Source organism: Bubalus kerabau, chromosome 2, assembly GCF_029407905.1.
Source record: "Bubalus kerabau isolate K-KA32 ecotype Philippines breed swamp buffalo chromosome 2, PCC_UOA_SB_1v2, whole genome shotgun sequence".
Classification (NCBI taxonomy): Eukaryota; Metazoa; Chordata; class Mammalia; order Artiodactyla; family Bovidae; genus Bubalus; species Bubalus kerabau.
The window spans coordinates 138,128,776-138,151,702 of NC_073625.1; the positions used below are offsets into that span (position 1 = coordinate 138,128,776).

Here is a 22,927-nt window from a genome sequence, read left to right on the forward strand (position 1 = left end):
TATACAATTATAATATATACCATACTCATGTGGGTGTTCCATTTTTTTTACATGGGGTTTTCCTGTTGTCAAGGGTATTTTTGAACTGTCACAAGTGACTGGATATTATATGTTCTAGACTAAAAGTCTTATTTTAAATGTTTATCCATTGATGTAGCATACGCTGACAAATCAGAAAGGATTGGCACCAAGCAACTAGAATATCCACACTAACATATACAAACTGATAATTGGACCTGTCCCAAACACCATGTTCTTCCTGTCATATTGAAATTTTCTCAGAAATTGAATTTCAATAGATACTTCAGTAAGTGCACGCTTATGCAAAGGGGTTATTCCAGTCTTAGGACTCAACTCTGTCCCTCATGACTCTCCTCACATGAATCAATGGGACTTGCATTACCATGTCCTGGATACTGATAAAAACATCAGCCTCAAGAAAATGTACTTAATTTTTTTTTCTAAACACATTGAGTGTTCTATTATAAACCCTAATAATTAATTTCAGGTTTACAGGAATTAGAAGAATTAGTTGAATACAAATCACAAAGAAGCATCCCACAATCAAGATGATAAGACTCATGCAGAACAAGTGACTTGGTCTCACAAAGTGAGTGTAAAAAAAAGAAAAGGAGGATCATACTGCATTACAAGAAATATGATTTTTAGGTCTAGACTGGATATTGGTTTGTATAAACTCACTATACAAAGACTAGGGTGATTACTAAAACTTAATATAGTCTGTATTTTAAGAAAGATTAAATTTAATATCATATTAAAGTAGAGATTTAATTTTCAAAATAAATTCCATAGTGTACAGTATGATCTCATTTGGTTATATAACATCAGATCAGATCAGATCAGTTGCTCAATCGTGTCCTACTCTTTGCGACCCCATGAATCGCAGCATGCCAGGCCTCCCTGTCCATCACCAACTCCTGGAGTTCACTCAGACTCATGTCCATCGAGTCAGTGATGCCATCCAGCCATCTCATCCTCTGTTGTCCCCTCCTCCTCTTGCCCCCAACGCCTCCCAGCATCAGAGTCTTTTCCAATGAGTCAACTCTTTGCATGAGGTGGCCAGAGTACTGGAGTTTCAGCTTTAGCCTCATTCCTTCCAAAGAAATCCAAGGGCTGACCTCCTTTAGAATGGATTGGTTGGATCTCCTTGCAGTCCAAGGGACTCTCAAGAGTCTTCTCCAACACCACAGTTCAAAAGCATCAATTCTTTGGTGCTCAGCTTTCTTCACAGTCCAATTCTCACATCCACACATGACCATTGGAAAAACCATAGCCTTGACTAGATGAACCTTTGTTGGCAAAGTAATGTCTCTGCTTTTGAATATGCTGTCTAGGTTGGTCATAACTTTCCTTCCAAGGAGCAAGCATCTTTTAATTTCATGGCTGCAATCACCATCTGCAGTGATTTTGGAGCCCAAAAAAATAAAGTCTGACACTGTTTCCACTGTTTCCCCATCTATTTCCCATGAAGTGATGGGACCAGATGCCATGATCTTTGTTTTCTGAATGTTGAGCTTTAAGCCAACTTTTTCACTCTCCACTTTCACCTTCATCAAGAGGCTTTTTAGTTCCTCTTCACTTTCTGCCATAAGGGTGGTGTCATCTGCATATCTGAGGTTATTGATATTTCTCCTGGCAATCTTGATTCCAGCTTCTTCCAGTCTAGCATGTGTTTCTTCCAGTCTATCATTTCTCATGATGTACTCTGCATAGAAGTTAAAAAAAAACAGGGTGACAATATACAGGCTTGACGTACTCCTTTTCCTATTTGGAACCAGTCTGTTGTTCCATGTCCAGTTCTAACTGTTGCTTCCTGGCCTGCATACAAATTTCTCAAGAGGCAGATCAGGTGGTCTGGTATTCCCATCTCTTGAAGAATTTTCCACAGTTTATTGTGATCCACACAGTCAAAGGCTTTGGCATAGTCAATAAAGCAGAAATAGATGCTTTTCTGGAACTCTCTTGCTTTTTCCATGATCCAGCAGATGTTGGCAATTTGATCTCTGGTTCCTCTCACTTTTCTAAAACCAGCTTGAACATCAGGAAGTTCACGGTTCACATATTGCTGAAGCCTGGCTTGGAGAATTTTAAGCATTACTTTACTAGCGTGTGAGATGAGTGCAATTGTGCGGTAGTTTGAGCATTCTTTGGTCCTCCCGGCTTCTGCCCGGATCTCGGAAGTGGGGTAGCTCCTCTAGGCAGCTGCCTGCACTTTAGCACGCCCGTCGCGCTGTGCTTAAAGCGCGCCCGTCGCAGCCGCCTGCGCTTTAGCACGTTATATAACGTTATATATATGTTATATAACATATTTATATATAAATCTAGATGAATTTATAGGAAGGTATTGATAGTTATAATTATTGGGTATTAGGAATCTGTTCTAGATTAAACTGTATCCCTTAAAATTCATATGTTGAAGCCCTCAACTCCAATCTGGCTGTATTGAAAAGGAAGGAAACAGAACCTTTAAAGAGAAAATTGAAATTAAGAGAGATCTTAAGAATGGTACCCTAATCTCATTGGATTGGTGGTCTTAAAGGAAAAGGGAGAGACATAAGAGATCTGTTACTCTCTTCGTGTGTACACAGAGGAAAGGCCATGTGAGGACTCAGAGAGAAGGAAGTCCTCTATTAGCCAGGGAGAGAACTCTGACCAGAATCCTAATTCTCTTGCAGTTTGAGTTGGGACTTATTAGCTCTAGAACTGTGAGAAAATAAATGTCTGTTGTCTAATACATTCAGTCTGTGGTATCTTATTACAGAAGCCTAAAATGACTAACACAGAATGTAATATGTTTTCATATTTTTGCTTATCTATTTTCTAACTCAGTAAATAGTAACCATATTGTAATAACAGAGATCACATTTGAAAAGAAAAAAATATGCATGAATACTCCCAAAATATGTTTTAGTACTTTTATAAGTTTGGTTCTGAAAAGGTGAGACTGGCAAAAAGATATTAAACAGAAACTATTTGCTTGGTCTCTTTTACTACACACTTTTAGGCAATAGTAGCTAACCCATGTCTTTAGTGAACACATAAACACAGATAAATCCATGTATGTATTTACTCTTGTGAGCTTGCATGCATTTGGAAAAAAAAATTAAAGTTTAAATAAATATTATTCTTTTAATTAGCAAAAGTATCTAAATTGGAAAACATTTTGAAGAATGTAAATACCAGGAACCTCTTGAGAAATCAGTATGCCTGTCAGGAAGCAACAGTTAGAACTGGACATGGAAAAACAGACTGGTTCCAAAGAGGAAAAGGAGTACATCAAGCCTGTATATTGTCGCCCTGCTTATTTAACTTATATGCAGAGTACGTCATGAGAATCACTGGGCTGGATGAAGCAAGCTAGAATCAAGATTGCCGGGAGAAATATCAATAACCTCAGATATGCAGATGATACCACCCTTATGGCAGAAAACAAAGAACTAAAGAGCCTCTTGATGAAAGTGAAAGAGGATAGTGAAAAAGTTGGCTTAAAGCTCAACATTCAGAAAACTAAGATCATGGCATCTGGTCCCATTACATCATGGCAAATAGATGGGGAAACAGTGGAAACAGTGGCAGAGTTTGTTTTGGGGGGCTCCAAAATCACTGCAGATGGTGACTGCAACCATGAAATTAAAAGACAATTACTCCTGGAAAGGAAATTTATGACCAACCTAGACAGCATATTAAAAAGCAGAGACATTACTTTGCCAACAAAGATCTGTCTAGTCAAGGCTATGGTTTTTCCAGTAGTCATGTATGGATGTGAGAGTTGGACTATAAAGAAAGCTGAGCACTGAAGAATTGATGCTTTTGAACTGTGGTGTTGGAGAAGACTCTCGAGAGTCCCTTCAACTGCAAGGAGATCCAACCAGTCCATCCTAAAGGAAATCAGTCCTGAGTGTTCATTGGAAGGACTGATGTTGAAGCTGAAACTCCAATACTTTGGCCACCTGATGTGAAGAGCTGACTCATTTGAAAAGACCCTGATTCCGGGAAGGATTGAAGGGAAGAGGAGAAGGGGACGACAGAGGATGAGATGGCTGGATAGCATCACTGACTCAATGGACATGAGTTTGGGTAAACTCCAGGAGTTGGTGAGGGACAGGGAGGCCTGGCATGCTGTAGTCCATGGGGTTGCAAAGAGTTGGACAAAACTGAGCGATTGAACTGAACTGAAACACCAGGAAAAATATCTTTTACCTGCTTTGTATCTAAGAGTGAAAAGTAACACATGTGTATACATTTTTCAGCCTGAACAGTCCACATGTCACAAGTCATCATGTTAGTCAGAGGGCTAGTCATCTATAATACTCCATGCTGCACATTTTCTATTTGTCCTTCCAGATCTGTGTTCATCCTTTAACCAGATCTCTGACCCAGGAGGCTAATCTCTATAGAGTACATCCACCTGGCTCCTTTACACTTGGCTCCAAGTTGAGTTTAGCAAATGGAAGACATCAACAAATGATCAGCAGGTTAGATGAGATAAAGATTATTTTCCATCACCTTTTCTGACTGGTCACTTGCTGGCAGTGACTGTATATCTGTAGATGAAATCCACAGCTTCAACAGACCAGCCTCTCCTAAAGCTCAAAGACTTGCCAGTTCCTGTAACTACTTTGTTCTTTTGCCACTTCATGTTTCATTTCAGTTCAATCTCTCAGTCATGTATGACTCTTTGCGACCCCATGGACTGCAGCATGCCAGTCTTCCAAGTCCATCACCAACTCCCAGATCTTGTGCAACCTCATTTCCATCCAGTCGGTGATGCCATCCAACCATCTCATCCTCTGTCATCCTCTTCTCCTCCTGCCTTCAATCTTTCCCAGCATCAGGGTCTTTTCCAATGAATCAGTTCTTTGCATCAGGTGGCCAAAGTATTGGAGCTTCAGCTTCAACATCTGTCCTTTCAATGAATATTCAGGACTGATTTCCTTTAGCACAGACTGGTTTGATATCCTTGCAGTTGAAGGGACTCTTAAGAGTCTTCTCCAACACCATAGTTCAAAAGCTTCAATTCTTCAGCACTCAGCTTTCATTATGGTCCAACTCTTACATCCATACGTGACTACTACTGGAAAAAACATAACTTTGACTAGATGGACCTTTGTCAGCAAAGCAATGTCTCTGCTTCTTAATATGCTGTCTAGGTTTGTCGTAGCTTTTCTTTCAAGGAGCAAGCATCTTATAATTTCATGGTTGCAGTCATCATCTGCAGTGATTTTGGATCCCAAGAAAATAAAGTCTGCCATTGTTTCCTTTGTTTCCCCAACTATTTGCTGTGAAGTGATGGAACCAGATGCTATAATCTTTGCTTTATGAATGCTGAGTTTTAAGCCATCTTTTTCACTCTCCTCTTTCATTTTCATAAAGAGACTCTTTAGTTCCTCTTCGCTTTCTGCCATAAGGGTGGTGTTATCTGCATATCTGAAGTTATTGATATTTCTCCCGGCAATCTTGATTCCAGCTTGTGCTTCATCCAGCCCAGTGTTTCTCATGATGTACTCTGCATAGAATTTAAATAACCAGAGTATACAGCCTTGACATATTCCTTTCCCAGTTTGGAACCAGTCATTTTCTCCATGTCTGGTTCTAACTGTTGTTTCTTGACCTGAGTACAGATTTCTCAGGAGGCAGGTAAATGGTCTGGTATTCCCATCTCTTGAAGAATTTTCCACAGTTTGTTGTGATCCACACAGTCAAAGGCTTTGGCATAGTCTGTAAAGCAGAAGTAGATGTTTTTCTGGAACTCTCTTGCTTTTTCTTCACTTCTTCACTTTAGGTTTAGGAGGAATAATAACTAGCTAACCCTTTTCTGTTTCCATTTTCATTCTCCACAGGCACCTAATTAAATTTCCTTGGATTGCACAGTTTAGTGCATCATTGATTTCCTGATGACAGCCTGATTTATATGTTGAGCAACTTGGGTATATTCACTGAGTCATTCATTTTTGTTGTCAGGAAATAAATGAGAGAAGGGTGCCTTTTCTAGTGGTATGGTGGGCTAGGATATTCCGACCAGCCCTCCCATTAAATATAATTTAAAATGCTGAATAAAATATGTAACAAATCTTGTTAATAGCATCTAAGTTCTAGCAAGAAAGTAAGGAATTACTAGATGAAAATATAGCTTGTGATGGGACCCAAGATAAGTAAAGTAATAAAGCTGAGGGAAATTTATTAAACCTGGAGAACTTTTTAATTTTGATAGCTTTATGGGCTACAAATGTCAGAAGAAAATGCCCTGGGCCTGTCCAAGCTGTAGAGAAGAAAGTAGTTCCAAAAAAGAGACTCTTCCTCCATGAAGTAGGAACCCTAAAGGACAGCTCTCCCCATTCCCTCCCAAGAGAGCTACCATAGAGCAGAGCAGTAGAGGAGATACCCAGGAAGCAATAATACTAGGGTAACTCTAAAAGAATACAAAAAATATTGATAACTTCTAAAATAGTAGAGGAAAAAATATAATGCAAAAACCTAAAACCTAAATGAGATACAAAATAAAAGGAAAATATGTGGTAAAAAGTAGAAATTCAAATCAAGGTGAAAAATATAAGCATAAATACATTGGTAATCACATTAAATATAATGGATTAGATGCTTCAGTTAAAAGATTGGATTGCATATAAAATACAAATTATTCACTTTTTTTAGGCATACTAAAAAAAGAAAGACACAAAAAGGTTGAAATTAAAAAATGATATAGCATAAAGATGGTGACTGAAAAAAATAAAAAAAGCTAATGTAGCTAAATTAGTATCAGGTCAAATCAAATTTAAGACTTGCATTCTAGATATAAAGATAACTTTATTTGGTAAGTGTTTCAGCCAACCTGGAATATTTGATATATTTGAATTTATAAACACCTAAGAAATGACTATAAAATATAAAATCAAAAATTAATAGAACTACAAAATGAAATAAATAAATTGATACTGTGGGAGATTGTAGTGCTCAAAATAAGATACAAAATATTTGAATGATCTTAGATACTTGGTCTAAAACCTGACATTTATATAGTACACACTGTTTTTACATTCTCATGGGACATTGATTATGTACTGGATTATAAGTGAAACCTGAAAGAATTGAAACCATATAGAAATAAAGTAGAAACAATACATTCTAACAAAAATTCACATTGCTTATCTCTTCTTCAGAAAAGTATGATATCCCCATACTACATAGCATATGTTAATAACTTCCTAAAGCATAGCAGAGAGAGTCAGGGTACTTCCAACTGGAGTAGAATTCCAAAGGGCGCTCCACAGAGGAGGTGGTGCTTATCTGGAGTTTTAGAGGATATTGTGGCTTTACAACTTGCAGACATATGTGGATAATACTGAATAAAATAATGGTGAGAAACTGTGGACACATGAAGGGAATGGCATGATGTAGACCCAGAAAGGCTTTCAGGAATCTCTGGCAGTTTCTAGAATAGTAAATAACAATGGTCACCCCACTGTGAAAAAAAGGATTATGAAAAATGATCTTTAAAATATAAAGATAGGGTATGCTCTGATGGATTTATATATAAACTACAGAGTTTAGTTGGAACTTCCATAATTTGGAAGGAGTGACATGTACTTAAGTGACATATGATAAGAATGCAAGAACCTATAAAAATTGCTGAGAAACATTAAGCTGGAAAATACTTGTTAAAGGAATTTTGTTTAAAAGTGTATATTTCAGCTTGTCTTTAAGTCTTCCCAGCAAACAACCAAACAAAACTCTAGACTGGATCCAAGCTAAATCATTTCCTAAAATCAAAGCTGTCAGGATGGAAAGCTGGAAACTCGAGAAGTTCTGCTAAATGACAGATCTGTGTCACCCTCTGTAAACCCAACCTGTACTCCCTGGGAAACAGAGAATTGACTGTACTTTCTGTGGACTTTGGACAATAGGTTTCCCACCTATGTTCACTCTGTTTAAGACCCTTGATGAACAGACCTTCAAAGTGATTTCTGAAGCTTTTTCTTCCTTTTGTCTGAGGACTTCAGACTGGCAGCTCATGAAGGCTGATCTTTAGTTCTATAGATTACTCTGTTGTCAGCTTCCTGCTCAGACTCCTAGGTTCACTCTGCAACTGGCAGCTTGAAGAGGCATAAATTGGGGTATCACCAGTATAGCTTAGTGATTTCTAACATCTAGCTTGCATCTGTCACAAGATCTATCAGTCTTTCCTACAGCAGTCAGTCTAGCTCACTGAATTTTTAAGAGTGGCCATCATGCCTATATGAATGCTTTGTAGGAGATGTCTGAATAAACTACATTTTTCCTCATGTTTTTCTAGATATTTTCTTCCATATTGATGGCTAGAAGTTGTTAAAGCCCATGCTACTCTAAAATAAGCTTTCAATTCTCTTTTACTTCAGATCTACTGGGAAATTCTCTTTTACAAAGTCTCCAAAAGCCAAGCCACACCATATCACATCCAAAGTGAAAGTGTTAGTCGCTCAGTCACGTCTGATTCTTTGTGACCCCATGAACTATAGCCTGCCAGGTTCCTCTGTCCAGGGCATTTTCCAGGCAAGAATACTGGAGTGGGTAGCTATTCCCATCCAAACTACTCCATTGCCTACTTCACATACATATACACACACGCACACACACGCAGCTCAAGACATTTTTTTTTTTTTTTAATCAAAATAGCACAATGTGCTCCTGGATCTTTCACACACAGCATCACTGAGGCTACACTGAACAGGAGATTAGTCTCAGATGTAAAAAACAGCAATGCTAGACTTATTTTTACTAACATTTTTTGTTAGTGGATGTCTCCTCAAGAGCTAATTTGTATTATTTGCCAAAAAATTGTAAAATCACCAAAGTTTATAGATAATATTTTTAGTACATCTTTTTCTCTGTTCAAGAAATGATAATAATACATACTTTCTTTAACAAATTAGAAATATAGATATTCAAAATTCATTTTAAGTATGTAAGAATTAAAACATTATCAGAAGAGATTAAATTCTTCTGATAAAAATATTTTGAACAAAGAACATATAAAATTGTGAATAGAGAAATAGGAGTTATATACAGTTGTGTATGTGTGAAGATATATTATCTGAAGATATATGATCCAAACTTACTTAGATGAAAATTTAACACTAATGAAACTAAGTTTTATGCATCATAGTAAGTCATTTTTTTCAATTTATCAAAAGTAATTTAAACATATTAAAATATTTCTTTTAACATGATTCATTAAGGCTTCCACTCTGTATTATACTAATGGATTTTATACTTTCTCATCTAATTTTTTTTCATTGCAGTCATAGTTTTTAATGACAAGCTCAGATTGATATATGAAAATTCAAATTCCCAGCTATTGATTGACTCTCAAGGACAAAGACTGACAATATATAATCAGTGAGTAAGACTTACAGAAAATAAGATCATGGGAAATTAAATGGCATCAATATCTAATTATTTAGTCAATGCAAAAGATCTGTTTATATTTGGGCAAGAAATTTTTCTTCTGCTTGTTTTTCTATCCCTTATATAATCTTCTTAGTTCTCCCAGGACTTGCCATATAAATAACATCCTCTTCACTACACTTTGCTGAGTCTGTTTCATGTATGCAAATATTCTTTACTTTAGTGTAAGTTTTACATCAGTTGCATGACTTTTGTTTCTAAGTAACTGAAAATCAAACAAATAAGTTGACTATTAAAAAGGGAATGTATCAACATATATACAGCTAATTCAGTAGCTATGGCTTCAGACAAGGCTTTATTTAGGCATCAAATGATGTAGACAAGAGGTTTCTCACACTCTCTCCCTTTACATTATTCATCTACCCCTTCCTCACCTTGGTTCCATTGTCGGGTACTATGCCCTCAAGGTCCTCAAAAGGACCAAAATATCCTAGAGCTATATGATTTCTTATTCAGTTCTACCATTAAAATTAGCCATTGCTCAAAGTCCAGAGATTGAGTCATGTCTCTGTTTGGCCAAATTTGCATCATCCTTGACCCAGCTGTCATTACATGGTTGATGTGATAAGCTGATAGACTTGAGGCAATCAGGATCTCCTTCTACAGACTAAGATAGGAGGGACTCTGACTGTTTATTGAATAAGCCAATCAGTTAATTAAATCTGGACTTAAGTCTGATCTTTTCAATGTCTGATGCTTTTCTTACAAGAAAATTATTAGTATAGTGTTAATTACATATTTTAGCAAATAGAGCTCATTATCAAAATCTGGGGCTAAGACTAGAACATAGAAAAAGCTAAACAAAAAGCTTCCCCAGAACAACTTCTTTCCTATTTTGAGGATGTAGTCTTAGCATTATTTTCTATAGTTCCTACTATGTTCAATCAATAATCAGTTTAAGAGGTTCTCATTCTACAGAATTTTAAAAAACCAGGTTCGATGCACGATACTGGATGCTTGGGGCTGGTGCACTGGGACGACCCAGAGGGATGGAATGGGGAGGGAGGAGGGAGGAGAGTTCAGGATGGGGAACACATGTATACCTGTGGCGGATTCATTTTGATATTTGGCAAATCTAATACAGTTATGTAAAGTTTAAAAATAAAATAAAATTAAAAAAAAAAAAAATAAATAAAAAACCTGTCCCTAAGAAAGGGCAATTCGGAAGGCATTCAGGGTCTTTTTTTTTTTTTTTTAGGCTTTTTCAAAACATATTTTTTATGCTTTTGTTGTCAGGAGAAAAGAAATGAGATAAAACATGGGTAGTTGAGCCTGGGTCTGGACACAAAAATGGACCCCTAAAGTTGAATTTCACAGCCAACTAGATACAAATTTAACAATATATAAAGAAAGTCTCTCCTTTAGTAGTCTAATGCTGAGGCTGGAGGCAGAAATAAGATGCAGCCCATGACTTTCATCCCACCACAGGTAGCTTAACTACTTCAGTTTTATCCTATGTGGTCCAACAAGGCCTGACAAACTGCACTGCAGTATAAGAAGCATCTCTCCAGCAATGATGCGTAAAGACAGAGGGATTTTTTAGTCAATTGCAGGAATTAGGCTTTAATGCTTTCTACTAAAAGACTTCATACCCCAGATAGCTGACTGCTATCCACTGAATCTTGGCAGGCAACAAGCCTGCTGAAGCTGAAACTGAGAAGCTATGTTAAGCAGATTTTCATGAATGTACAAAATGCTTTATTTGTAAAGCTGCTTTTCTTAGTTGCAGTTCAAAATGCTTTTCTTCTTTTTTTAATCTCTCAGCTTGGTCAACTTTCAGTCTTTATAGAATTACTTTTGAAAAGCCAGAGAAGAGAAATAAATGCTCATATCAACAGAAATAAATGTTTTTGGTTTTTTTGAGAAAGAATAACCCTAAACATGCCAATCAAACAGATTAAAAATGATCATGGGCCTTATAAAAACTATAAGACACACAGAAAGACATTAAATATTTTACCATTATTTGGAAGTTCTAGAGGGCTGCAGGCACCATTTGTGGTTCTATCCTTTGGCAAAGAGATGAGTTTTGCAACAAGAGATGCTGAGATGGGCTGCACTAGTAGAGAGGTGAGGTTTGATCGGTGTTGTCTAAAGCTTCCATCTGTATTCAAAAGAGAAAAATAGAATCCTTAGCAAACAGAAATTAAAGACACTTGAAGAGCAGGTTTTCTATAATAAGTATTTAAATGATGAGTGGCAAGTTTTTTAGACTCATTTATTTGTTTACTCCTTATTTATACTCTCTACTTGTTAAAAATGATCTGAGATACTTGATAATAAAAATTCAGTACAAACAGCATTATGTAACCTAGTTCGTGGTGGCAGACTGTACACAGGCATTTACTTCCATTCGCTACTGAAATGACAACAAAGGGATAGAAAAGCATCAATCCACAGGGGCTAAGAGAATAGGAGACACACTAGCAGTAAGACACTAGAAGCTGGAAAGCAGATGAGTGTCGACTGATGTGACAGACCAAGGAGACCAAAACATAAGCCAGCAGAGTGAAGAAGCTGAAAAGCAATGCAATTTGTATTACAGAACCCAGAGAGACTTGAGAATTGAAAATATCAGCTACCTATTAAAAAGGGGGTAAAGGAAGGGCTGAAAACAGCAGGGATTGGTCAAATTCTGATTGTGAAGGAGTCTCTTCTCCTGAACCCCTCACTCATTCAGTCAACATGAACAGTGCCTGGTCCTCCTTCCAGCAGAGACTGTAGGTGGAACACTTAACAGGGAGATGCCAGACACAGGGAAGGGTGTCTCTCATACTTTAAATGGGGTGGTGTTATGACTGCTAAGACCCTTCAGATGCCTTGTTCTCATTGGTGCACAGAATCCTTCCTTCCAGGTGCATGCATGTGTGCACGCTAAGTAGTAGCTTCAGTCATATCCCATTCTTTGTGGTCCCATGGCCAGGCTCCTCTGTCCATGGAATTTTCCAGATAAGAATACTGGAGTGGGTTGTCATTTCCTCCTCTAGAGAATCTTCCTGACCAGGGATTGATCCTGCATCTCTTGTGTCTCCTGCACTGGCAATCAAATTCTTTGCTACTGAGCCACCTGGGAAGCCCCATAGAAATATAAACAATGACTTTTTAATACAAAAATAAATATCATTCTTCAGGAAAAAAGAAAAAAGGGAAAATATCAGGGTTGAGGGAACATGGAAACCTATGAAAGAAAATGAAATCTTTATCTTTCATAGTAGTAAGTCAATATAATGGATACAACTGAAAAATGAATTCAACTATTAAACATACTCTTGAGAGGCAGTGAAATAAATATGAAAAATAGGTAACAACCAAAAATGTTGAGAGCATTTTAGTGCTTGCTTTGGGGATATAGACAAAGCAGAGAGAAACACAAGGAAGGATGACAGAAGGTGACACATTTTTATAAATGTGTCTAAGCTTTGTAGAAATATCTATTTATATTCATCTATAACTTTGAAAAAATAAAAATTAAATGAAAATAAGGAGAGAAACAACTATAGTGACACAAGCAAGAGAAAATTGCACAAGTATTCAGAATAAAGAGAATGAAAAGAATAAACTCCACATAAGGAAAAAACTAAAAAAAAAATATACTTCTATTCAGATTATATATATTTATACTGACTCAGAAAATGAAATACAGAACAGAATGACTATCAGGCAGCCAATAATGTTTGTGAACACAGAGTTGTATTTTTTAGAACTTTTATTAGAGAAAATAATTGCCACAGGTTTTCTCAGAATTTAATTTGATAGGACTGCAGGGGGTGCAGAACTCGACAATACTGGTATCCAGGCTCCAGGAGGAAGATTATTAATGACACAATATGTTATGGAAGCCTTTCCTTAATTTATCATCAGGGAAACCACACAGCTAAAACATATTTAGCTGTGGCAGCCACAGAAGTCATGGCTTTGAAGAAAAAGTAGTAAGATTTAAGCTTAGGTTCAGTTTTGTTGTATAAACACAAAGCTGGTCTCATAAGTTAGTACTCCTTTTTATATGGCTATATGACCATGCATTTTGACTATAATGTAGTTCATTGCATCCTAACCATTTCCATGTCAAAGTACCAAGACTGGACACATAATTCACAAGACCAGAGCAAAATGACAATGTGGGATCAGATCAGATCAGTCGCTCAGTTGTGTCCGACTCTTTGCGACCCCATGAATCCCACCATGCCAGGCCTCCCTGTCCATCACCAACACCCAGAGTTCACTGAGACTCATGTCCATCGAGTCAGTGATGCCATCCAGCAATCTCATCCTCTGTCGTCCCCTTCTCCTCCTGCCCCCAGTCCCTCCCAGCATTAGAGTCTTTTCCAATGAGTCAACTCTTCGCATGAGGTGGCCAAAGAACTCTCGATCAAAAAGTAGGAAGAATTTCAACATGGCAATAGCAGGGAACTGAATCGAGTGCGCATCTTTCTGAGTGTGAGTTGTATGCCCATGGATCAAGCCCTGCATGGTTCACACAGAAGATGTAAGCAGCCATGCAGCAAGTTGAGGGCAAGTGAAGGGGACTTTCAGACCACAAGGAAGCTGCTGTCCGGAGTCGCTGTTGCTCCATGCTGGTGCTCTAAGGCACAGACAGTGTGGCCCACTCAGCAAGCCAGCTGAGAGGTCCTCCTGATATAGCCATCTCACTTTGGCTCTCCCAGCATGCATTTCCTCCCTTAGCTATTGCCTTTGAAACTTCCAGTGGATGGGGACAATGAGACAGTATTTGCAACAAATGTGCAATCTGTTATTTTGAAGTTTTCATGGATGTTAGGTGCTAACATGTTGCCAACACAAAATTAAACTTCTTAAAATGTTACATGATTTCACCTCTCCTCAATTCAAATACTGAATTTCCTTACTGATCTTGCCATTCAAGGCCCTTCACAATTTCAGACCTTATGTTTCCAACATCATTTCCTACTATCCCTCTCCATGTATCTTATGCTAATACTTAAACTGTCCCCCTGCATATTCTGTGATTTATATCCTCCATGTTTTGCTTAAGCCATTTCTTCCACTTTATTTGCTTCTCTCATGTATCACATGTCTGAACATCTCTGAAATATACACTTCCTTTAAAGCTTAACTCATTTTCTATAAGAAACTTTCTCTGACACCTTCAGCTCTATGTGATTTATCTGTACTTTTTTTTTTTTTTTCAGTGCTTGGCATTTCTAATTACCTGATCACTATGCAAAAACACTTTGATTTTCTCTTCTAAACTCCTTAAAGAAAAGGAGCAAGTCTTTCCCATCATTACACACACTATCCAGCACATTGATAGGATCATAACAAGAGCTCAGTAATTAATGGGGTAAGGAAAGGAAAGAAAGGAAAAGAAAAAGGAAAGAAAAGGAAGAAGGCAGGGAGGGAGGATGAATTAACAATTCCTTGAAAAATAGTTCAATGTCTCTATCTTACTGATTTTCTAAATGTCTATAAATTGAAGCAGAGGTACAACTGAAAGCTAATCAGAATTCTATGAATCCCATGCTTGTTATATATTAGTGCTTTCCTGCAAGCTAACTACTCTCAAAACCTTCAAAACCCACCCACTCCCATCAACTCACTAATTATCTGTTCCGGGTTACAAACAGTATTTATATAAATAAAATTATCTTTGAGATATATTTTTAAGTTAATAAAAAATAAATAACTACTTTCCTTTTTTTTCCTCCCGAATGTTATATTAAGCATCTGAAACAATGCATTTAAAAGTTAAATATGAGTGAACCCTAAACAGTAATTGAACAAACCAACATCTTTGATTTTTTTGTATTGCATGACTAATAGACTTGCATTAGTTTTGAAATATCTGAAGTAAGTGGTTCATTAATTTTTCACCTTCAGCTTAATGGAAATTTGACAAACAGTTCACTTCGAAGAGCAGGTACTAAAAGAAGGACTTTACAGGAGGACACTAACACTAAATTACAGATGAAAGTTATTAAAAAAAAAACTCATTTATTGAAAAACTAAGAGAATTTAATCTACTTGTATGCTTAAGAATGAAACCAAACACATGTACCATTTTTACTCAGTTATATTTTAAAACACTTATAAATGATAAGAATCCATTAGATGTGAGCTGAAAATCAGATGGATTATGTACCTTGACACAAAGAGTACCATCCAGGAAATACACAACATTGTATTTTAGCACTTTAACTTTTAGATTGTGGCATTTATATCATACCTTGTACATTTTGTATGCTCAATAAAGACTGACACTAAGTTTTATTTTAGTAGGTATCTAGTTCTTTATGAACTCTTTGTAACCCAAATAAAGATCCAAATTCATCCTTCTCATTCAGTAATCCATTCCTCCATAAAATGCCACATGCATACAGCAGAAAGAAGCAACTGGATATACAGAGTCCCAAAATTGACTTCATCACTGACTCACTGTTTGAAAAAGAACAAATAAATAATTTCACTATGAGAAGACTGTCATCCCATCTACTACATCTGAACAACCAAGGTAACACTGAAGGGTTGTGATTACATGATTGACTGAAATAAAAACAATACACGAGCTCAGAGGCCTAGAGCCAAACCACAGTGGCAGAAATTTAGAAGTGAGGTTAAAAATTAGTAAAATGGCTTCTGATTGTACGTATGTAATAGGCTTTTCATTATGCTTTTTCAAATCTTTGATGCCCACTTCCAGCCCATCTGTATATAAAGAAAATATGTTAGCCGTCAGCACTTGTATGGTGAGATGCAACTCTTTTAAGCTCAAATGAAATGTTTGTGTATACTGCAAATGCCAATCACCTGGGGCATCAGGAAAGATAACCCTTAAGAGACCAGAAGTCTTAGACACTGGGATCCTCAGAATTAAAGCACTAAGAGAAGAGATGAGGTCAAGAATATACTGATAAATAAAATAAAAAGGGCCTTGTGTGGCTCAGACATGAGGATGTGCTGCCTTTGGGGAAGACAGCATGACTTCCAAATTGAGGTGTGTAACTTCACCTTCAGACCTGACTCATGTGTGTGTGTGTGTGTGTGTGTGTATCCATGCTACATGATATAATAACCATAGATCCTATAGATCCTTCATTATTCAGTGCATAGTCTTCAGACAAGTAGCATGGGCGGGATTCCTTAGGTGGCTCAGTTGGTAAAGAATCCGCCTACAATGCAGGAGACGCAGGCTCGATCCCTAGGTGGGGAAGATCCCCTGGAGAAAAGAATGGCAGCCCACTCCAGTATTCTTGTCTGGAAAATTCCATGGAAAGAGGAGCCTGGCAGGCTACAGTCCATGGAGTCACAAAGAGTCGGACTCAACTGAGCGACTAAACCATCACCACCACCCCAGCCCTTCTGAATCAGAATCTGAAGCCTAACAAGATTCCCCAGGTGATTTATATGCACATTAGATAAGCAATGACCTACAATCATTACATATTTAGCTGTTGCATAATTTATATAATTTTCATAGCAAAGAATATATAAAACAAATCAAGATGAAGAGGATGAAGAATAATAGACTATGTTTGCTTACTTTACCCCAAATTAAGTATGACAGAGTCTGATTATATTAATAAAGTCCAAATCAACAATTTTCTCAGAAAGTCTCCTTCAAAATGTGCAACAAATCTGTGCATATGCTAGCACTAAATAGTAACTTCCAATTGGACTGATAGTATTTTTTTTTCGTTTGGTTCTGACCTTTTCTTAAAGATAAATTTGGTGATGTAAAGATCAAAACTATATTTACAACACTTTATTTCAGTCATGAATAAATATTAAAATAGCTAACTGATTTGACTTTTCTTCATTTTCAACTATTTTAATTCATTATAGTAAAAAACTGACAAATTGAAAGTGTAAATACTTCCCACTTTCCAGACAACCAAACAATCAAAGAGCTTAAAAAGCAGAGATTTTAAAAATATATTTTGTGCTACACTTTTATGAAAAAGACTCAAATATCAAATGAACAAGCTGATTTCAGCAATATTATCCCAGAATATTTGATTTGACTTTCTCCAGAGGACTGCCACTTTGACAGAAATCAGACCATTAAATAACTGTCATGAATGCTTTTTCACTTTTATCATAGCTTCCTAAATTTATAGTTATTTCCCTGAGATGACCAGTGCACTAAATTGGCTAGTCATTTTGTTATCCTTGTAAATACAGCTGATCCTTTATTATTTCAGTATCTTATAACCTGCTGGTTCCTTCAAGCTAGTCAAGTTCAGCACTGTGTTGTTCAGGTTATTGATAAAAATGAAATGCTTAAAATTTAAAAGTGCTTTGTGTTACACTAGTTCTCAGAGTGCATCCATATTCTCTTTGTATACATCCATGCATATACACACATACATATATGAACATATACACATAGTTATTTTTAAGAAAATAGGGTTTGTATTACTGATGGCTACTCTCATAATTAAAGTGAAAGTGCTTATTTCATTGTTATCATCGTTAAGTCACTCAGTCGTGTCTAACGCTTTGTGACCCCATGGACTCAGCATGCCACACTTCCCTGTCCTTTATCATCTCCCAGAGCTTGCTCAAACTCATGCCCATTGAGTCAGTGATGCCATCTAATCATCTTGTGCTCTGTCATCCCCTTCTCCTTCTGCCTTCAATCTTTCTCAGCATCATGGTCTTTTCTAATGAGTTGGCTCTTCATATCAGGTGGCCAAAATATTGAAGCTTCAGCATTAGTCCTTCCAATGAACATTCAGGATTGATTTCCTTTAGGACTGACTCGTTTGATCTCCTTGAAGTCCAAAGGACTCTCAAGAGTCTTCTCCAACACCATAGTTCAAAAACAGCAATTCTTTGGTGATCGGCCTTCTTTATGATCCAACTCTCACACCATACATGACTCCTGGAAAAACCATAGCTTTAACTACATGGACCTTTGTTGGCAAAGTAATGTCTCTGCTTTTTACTACACTGCCTAGGTTTGTCATAGCTTTCCTTCTAAGCCACAAGTGTCTTAATTTCATGGTTGCAGTCACTATCTGCATTGATTTTGGAGACCAAGAAAATACAATCTGTAACTGTTTTCATTGTTTCCCCATCAATTTGCCATGAAGTGATGGGACTAGATGCCAAGATCTTCATTTTTTGAATGTTGAGTTTTAAGCCTCTTTCACTTTCATCAAGAGGCTTTTTAGCTCCTCTTCACTTTCTGCCATAAGGGTGGTGTCATCTGCATATCTGAAATTATTGATATTTCTCCCAGCAATTTTGATTCTAGCTTGTGCTTCATCCAGCCCAGCATTTCTCATGATGTACTCTGCATATAAGTTAAATAAGCAGGGTGAGAGTATACAGCTTTTACGCACTCCTTTCCTAATTTTGAACCAGTTCATTTTTCCATGTCCAGTTCTAACTATTGCTTCTTGATTAGCATAGAGGTTTCTCAGGCTGCAGGTAAGGTGGTCTGGTATTCTCATTTCTTTTAAGAATTTTCCACATTTTTTTGTGATCCACATGGTCAAAGGTTTTAACATAGTCAATGAAACATGAGTAGATGTTTTTCTGGCATTCTCTTTTTCTTTAAGCCCAGAGCTAATGATTACACCACAAAACAACTCATCTTGCTCAAGGGTGTTTTTCCTTCAACTCTGTACTAATGATTATATAACAACAATGAATCCTGTTCAAGGACATGTTTTTCCTTAAGCTATGGTTTTTCCAGTAGGCATGTATGGATGTGAGAATTGGACCATAAAGAAAGCTGAGTGCTGAAGAATTGATGTTTTTGAACTGTGGTGTTGGAGAAGACTCTTGAAAGTCACTTAAACTGCAAGGAGATCCAACCATTCCATCCTAAAGGAAATCAGTCCTGAATATTCATTGGAAGGACAGATGCTGAAGCTGAAACTCCAATACTTTGGCCACCTGATGCAAAGAATTGACTTATTGGAAAAGACCCTGATACTGGGACAAATTGAAGGGAAGAGGAGAAGGGGACGACAGAGGATGAGATGGTTGGATGGCATCACCAACTTGATGGATATGAGTTTAAGCAAGCTCCAGGAGTTGGTGATGGACAGGGAAGCCTGGCATGCTGCAGTCCATGGGGTCACAAAGAGTCAAATAGGACTGACTAAACTGAACTGAACTGAATAACCTTCTGAATAATTGTTTTATCTTAAAATATTTTTTGTGGTAATGGGTCCTGTAAGGCATTTCTATGTTAGTTCTAATCCTGTTATCTTAAAGTGTATGTCATGGAAGTGGATCTGCTAAGACCTTTCTATTGTTAGTAACCAATTGAAAATGTATATAAGGCCATGATGAGACTAGCAAGTGGGGCACTCCCCACCCCCTCCCCCACCTACTTGTGATGTCTATGTAAGAAGCTTTTTTCTATCTGGTTTTAACTGTAATAAAACTCTGCTACAAAAAGCTCTGTGTGATCAAGCCTCATCTATAGTCCTGAAGCTAAATTTTCTTCTTTGGAGTTCACATATCTGACAACGTTCACCATAAGTTGTCAATTCTGTAATTATAATATTCTATAGAGTTGGTCAATTCTAAATTATTCTACTGCTATCAAAATCTTCATGAATGAATTTGTACATTAATCAATTTTTATACCCATGAGGGTTTTTTTTTTTTTTTTAAACTTTACAATATTGTATTGGTTTTGCCAAATATCGAAATGAATCTGCCACAGGTATACATGTGCTCCCCATCCTGAACCCTCCTCCCTCCTCTCTCCCCATACCATCCCTCTGGGTCGTCCCAGTGCACCAGCCCCAAGCATCCAGTTTCTATAAGGTTACTACAGATAAACCGATTTGGGGTAAGAGAATATGTACTTTTTTAAAATTTTATTTATTTTTGGTTGCTCATGGCATGTGGGATCTTGATTTCCTGATCAGGGATCCAACTCACATCTATCAACCTGCATGGAGTTTTACCCACTGCACAGCTGGGAAGTCTGAGAATACGTATATTTTTAATTTTATTCAGTTCAGTTCTGTCCCTCAGTCATGTCTGACTCTTTGCGACCCCGTGAATTGCAGCACACCAGGCCTCCCTGTCCATCACCAACTCCCGGAGTTCTGTATAAGAATATCAAAATAATGGCATAAGGAACATTAAGCAGCATTTGAGTATAGGTGAAAGTCAGTTGAATTACTTGAATGTTTTTGTACCTGAGATGAGTGGTATAGAACTAGACAAATTTAGATAATATGTCTACTAGAAAAGGCTAAAGAAATGATGATCAGTCTGTAAAACAAGAAATCTAATATTTTTCAGAGTATAAAAGTGTACATCAAACAAAATGATGAGCTATTCAAAGACAGAAACAAAATTATTTCAAGTAATTAATACCAAGTAAACTATCACCTTCCAGTGTTGTGGAAATGTACTTGTATTGCTCTGGAAGTTTGGCAACATGAATATGTTTTATAATTGTATTGCTTGAAAGTTATATATATGTATGTGTGTGTGTATATATATATATATAGTATGCATATATGGTCTACATCTGCCTAGGATCAGCAATTACAATAATACATGGGGGAAAGGGAGTGAATTATTTAATAAGTATATCAGTGTTTCAAAAAATTATTTTTTAAAACTTTATTTTATATTCTATTTCCATAAATTTAGGGTATTCAGGGTGCTTAAGTGTTGAATGCACAAGTACCATTGCACTATGTTATGTGAGAATCAACCCCAGAAGACTACTTGAAATAATTTCTTTCATCCGTGTTGTTAATTTTTAAAAATAGGCTTTCAGGAGTTTTTTCCCTAAGTTGATTCAGCAGATAGATTCTTTCTGAGCCTTAAAGTGGTAAAGCAGGTGGAGAGCAGTACATAGTTAAGAAGTAAGCTCATCAGTCACATTTTGTTTTGTTTTGTTTTGTTTTCTGTCATAAGCCTTAGAGGACCAGAAGTGAGGATTTGGGGTCTTAAATGCCTGAGAGAGTTCAAAACCAGTCTGGCAATCTTTCAAAGCTAATTACCTCCTAAAGCTCATCTCAGGTCTGAACAGGGCAACTCGTCATCACAAGGTGGTTCAGGTCACAGGGTCAATGCATCCCATATCCAGGGATGGTTTCTATCTTCAAAAAACATGGCACATTCCCTGATACCCTGTCAGCTGCACAGATGCTATTAGAATGATTCAGCTGCTGATTATTTTTAAAGCAGCAAATGTGTATAAAGATGGGAAGTTGAGGGGAAAGAAAAGCATTGTCAGCAGAAATGATACATGCATGTTCATTATACCATAGATATTGTACACTGAGCTCTGTGAGTGGGAAAGGATAAGGTGGGAATATGATTTTATCATAGTTAAGGTTGGCTTACTTTGTAATTGAAATCACAGATTCCAACAGTTAATTACCTTAAAACCAATGGTCATAAATACTGTAACACTACAGACCTGTGTGCATTCTTGCAGATATATGTACACATACTCATTTAAGTCTATGTGTGTGAGTGCATCGGGATGAATCTGTATGTAAAGAAACAGAACATGGGAAGGAGGAATTGATAAAAACCCCATTCTTCAGTGGGCCTGACATTATAGAGTGTAACAGTGACAACACATAAGTCATTGCGGAGCCACAGTAGTCTTCACTTGGCCACTGAATAGCAGAAGTAGCATTTCAGTTCTCTGTGACAGACCTTATGCTCACGCATATTCCAGAAGACAAAAGTCTGATGTTGTTGACCTCCATTTAACTGTATCAGTCTCAGAATTCATCCCCACCGTGACGATGAACACTTTTTCCCTCAACAGTAAATAATGGGGTTGAGTCAGAGGATGATTTAAATGCATCTTTATTCTAACAACTGTAATATTTTTAGTATTTCCACATATTAGCTACAATATAGATGATTCTATGTCTTATTATTTAAAAATTATCTAAAAATTATGGGAAAACATTATTGTTAACAAGATGGAAGTCATGCTGTGTTATATAATGCAGTTTTATAAGATTTTATCTGAATTCTTATGATCTGTAATCCTAAAATCACAATTACAAACAGAAATGAGAATCATGGATTCAAAGGCCTGTGAGGCCAACTTATAACAAAAATGTGTAAATCAGGACCTCTCTCAGTTCAGTTCAGTCACTCAGTCATGTCCGACTCTTTGCTATCCCATGAATCACAGCACGCCGGGCCTCCCTGTCCATCACCAACTCTCGGAGTTCACTCAAACTCATGTCCATCTAGTCGGTGATGCCATCCAGCCACCTCATCCTCTGTCGTCCCCTTCTCCTCCTGCCCCCAATCCCTCCCAGCATCAGAGTCTTTTCCAATGAGTCAACTTTTCGCATGAGGTGGCCACAGTATTGGAATTTCAGCTTCAGAATCAGTCCTCCCAGTGAACACCCAGGACTGGTCTCCTTTAGAATGGAGTGGTTGAATCTCCTTGCAGACCAAGGGATTCTCAAGAGTCTTCTCCAACACCACAGTTCAAAAGCATCAATTCTTCAGCACTCAGCTTTCT

General features: G+C 37.2%; 1 protein-coding gene across 3 annotated transcripts in view; it reads right to left on the reverse strand.

The window, feature by feature from the left end:
* Positions 1–22,927, reverse strand: part of NAALADL2 (N-acetylated alpha-linked acidic dipeptidase like 2) — a 1,154,148-nt gene that overhangs the window by 461,311 nt on the left and 669,910 nt on the right. For all 3 annotated transcript variants that reach the window (XM_055569014.1, XM_055569015.1, XM_055569016.1), the window contains exon 6: positions 11,423–11,566. In XM_055569014.1, coding sequence (XP_055424989.1) covers positions 11,423–11,566 — 144 coding nt within the window. The remainder of the gene's footprint in view (positions 1–11,422; positions 11,567–22,927) is intronic.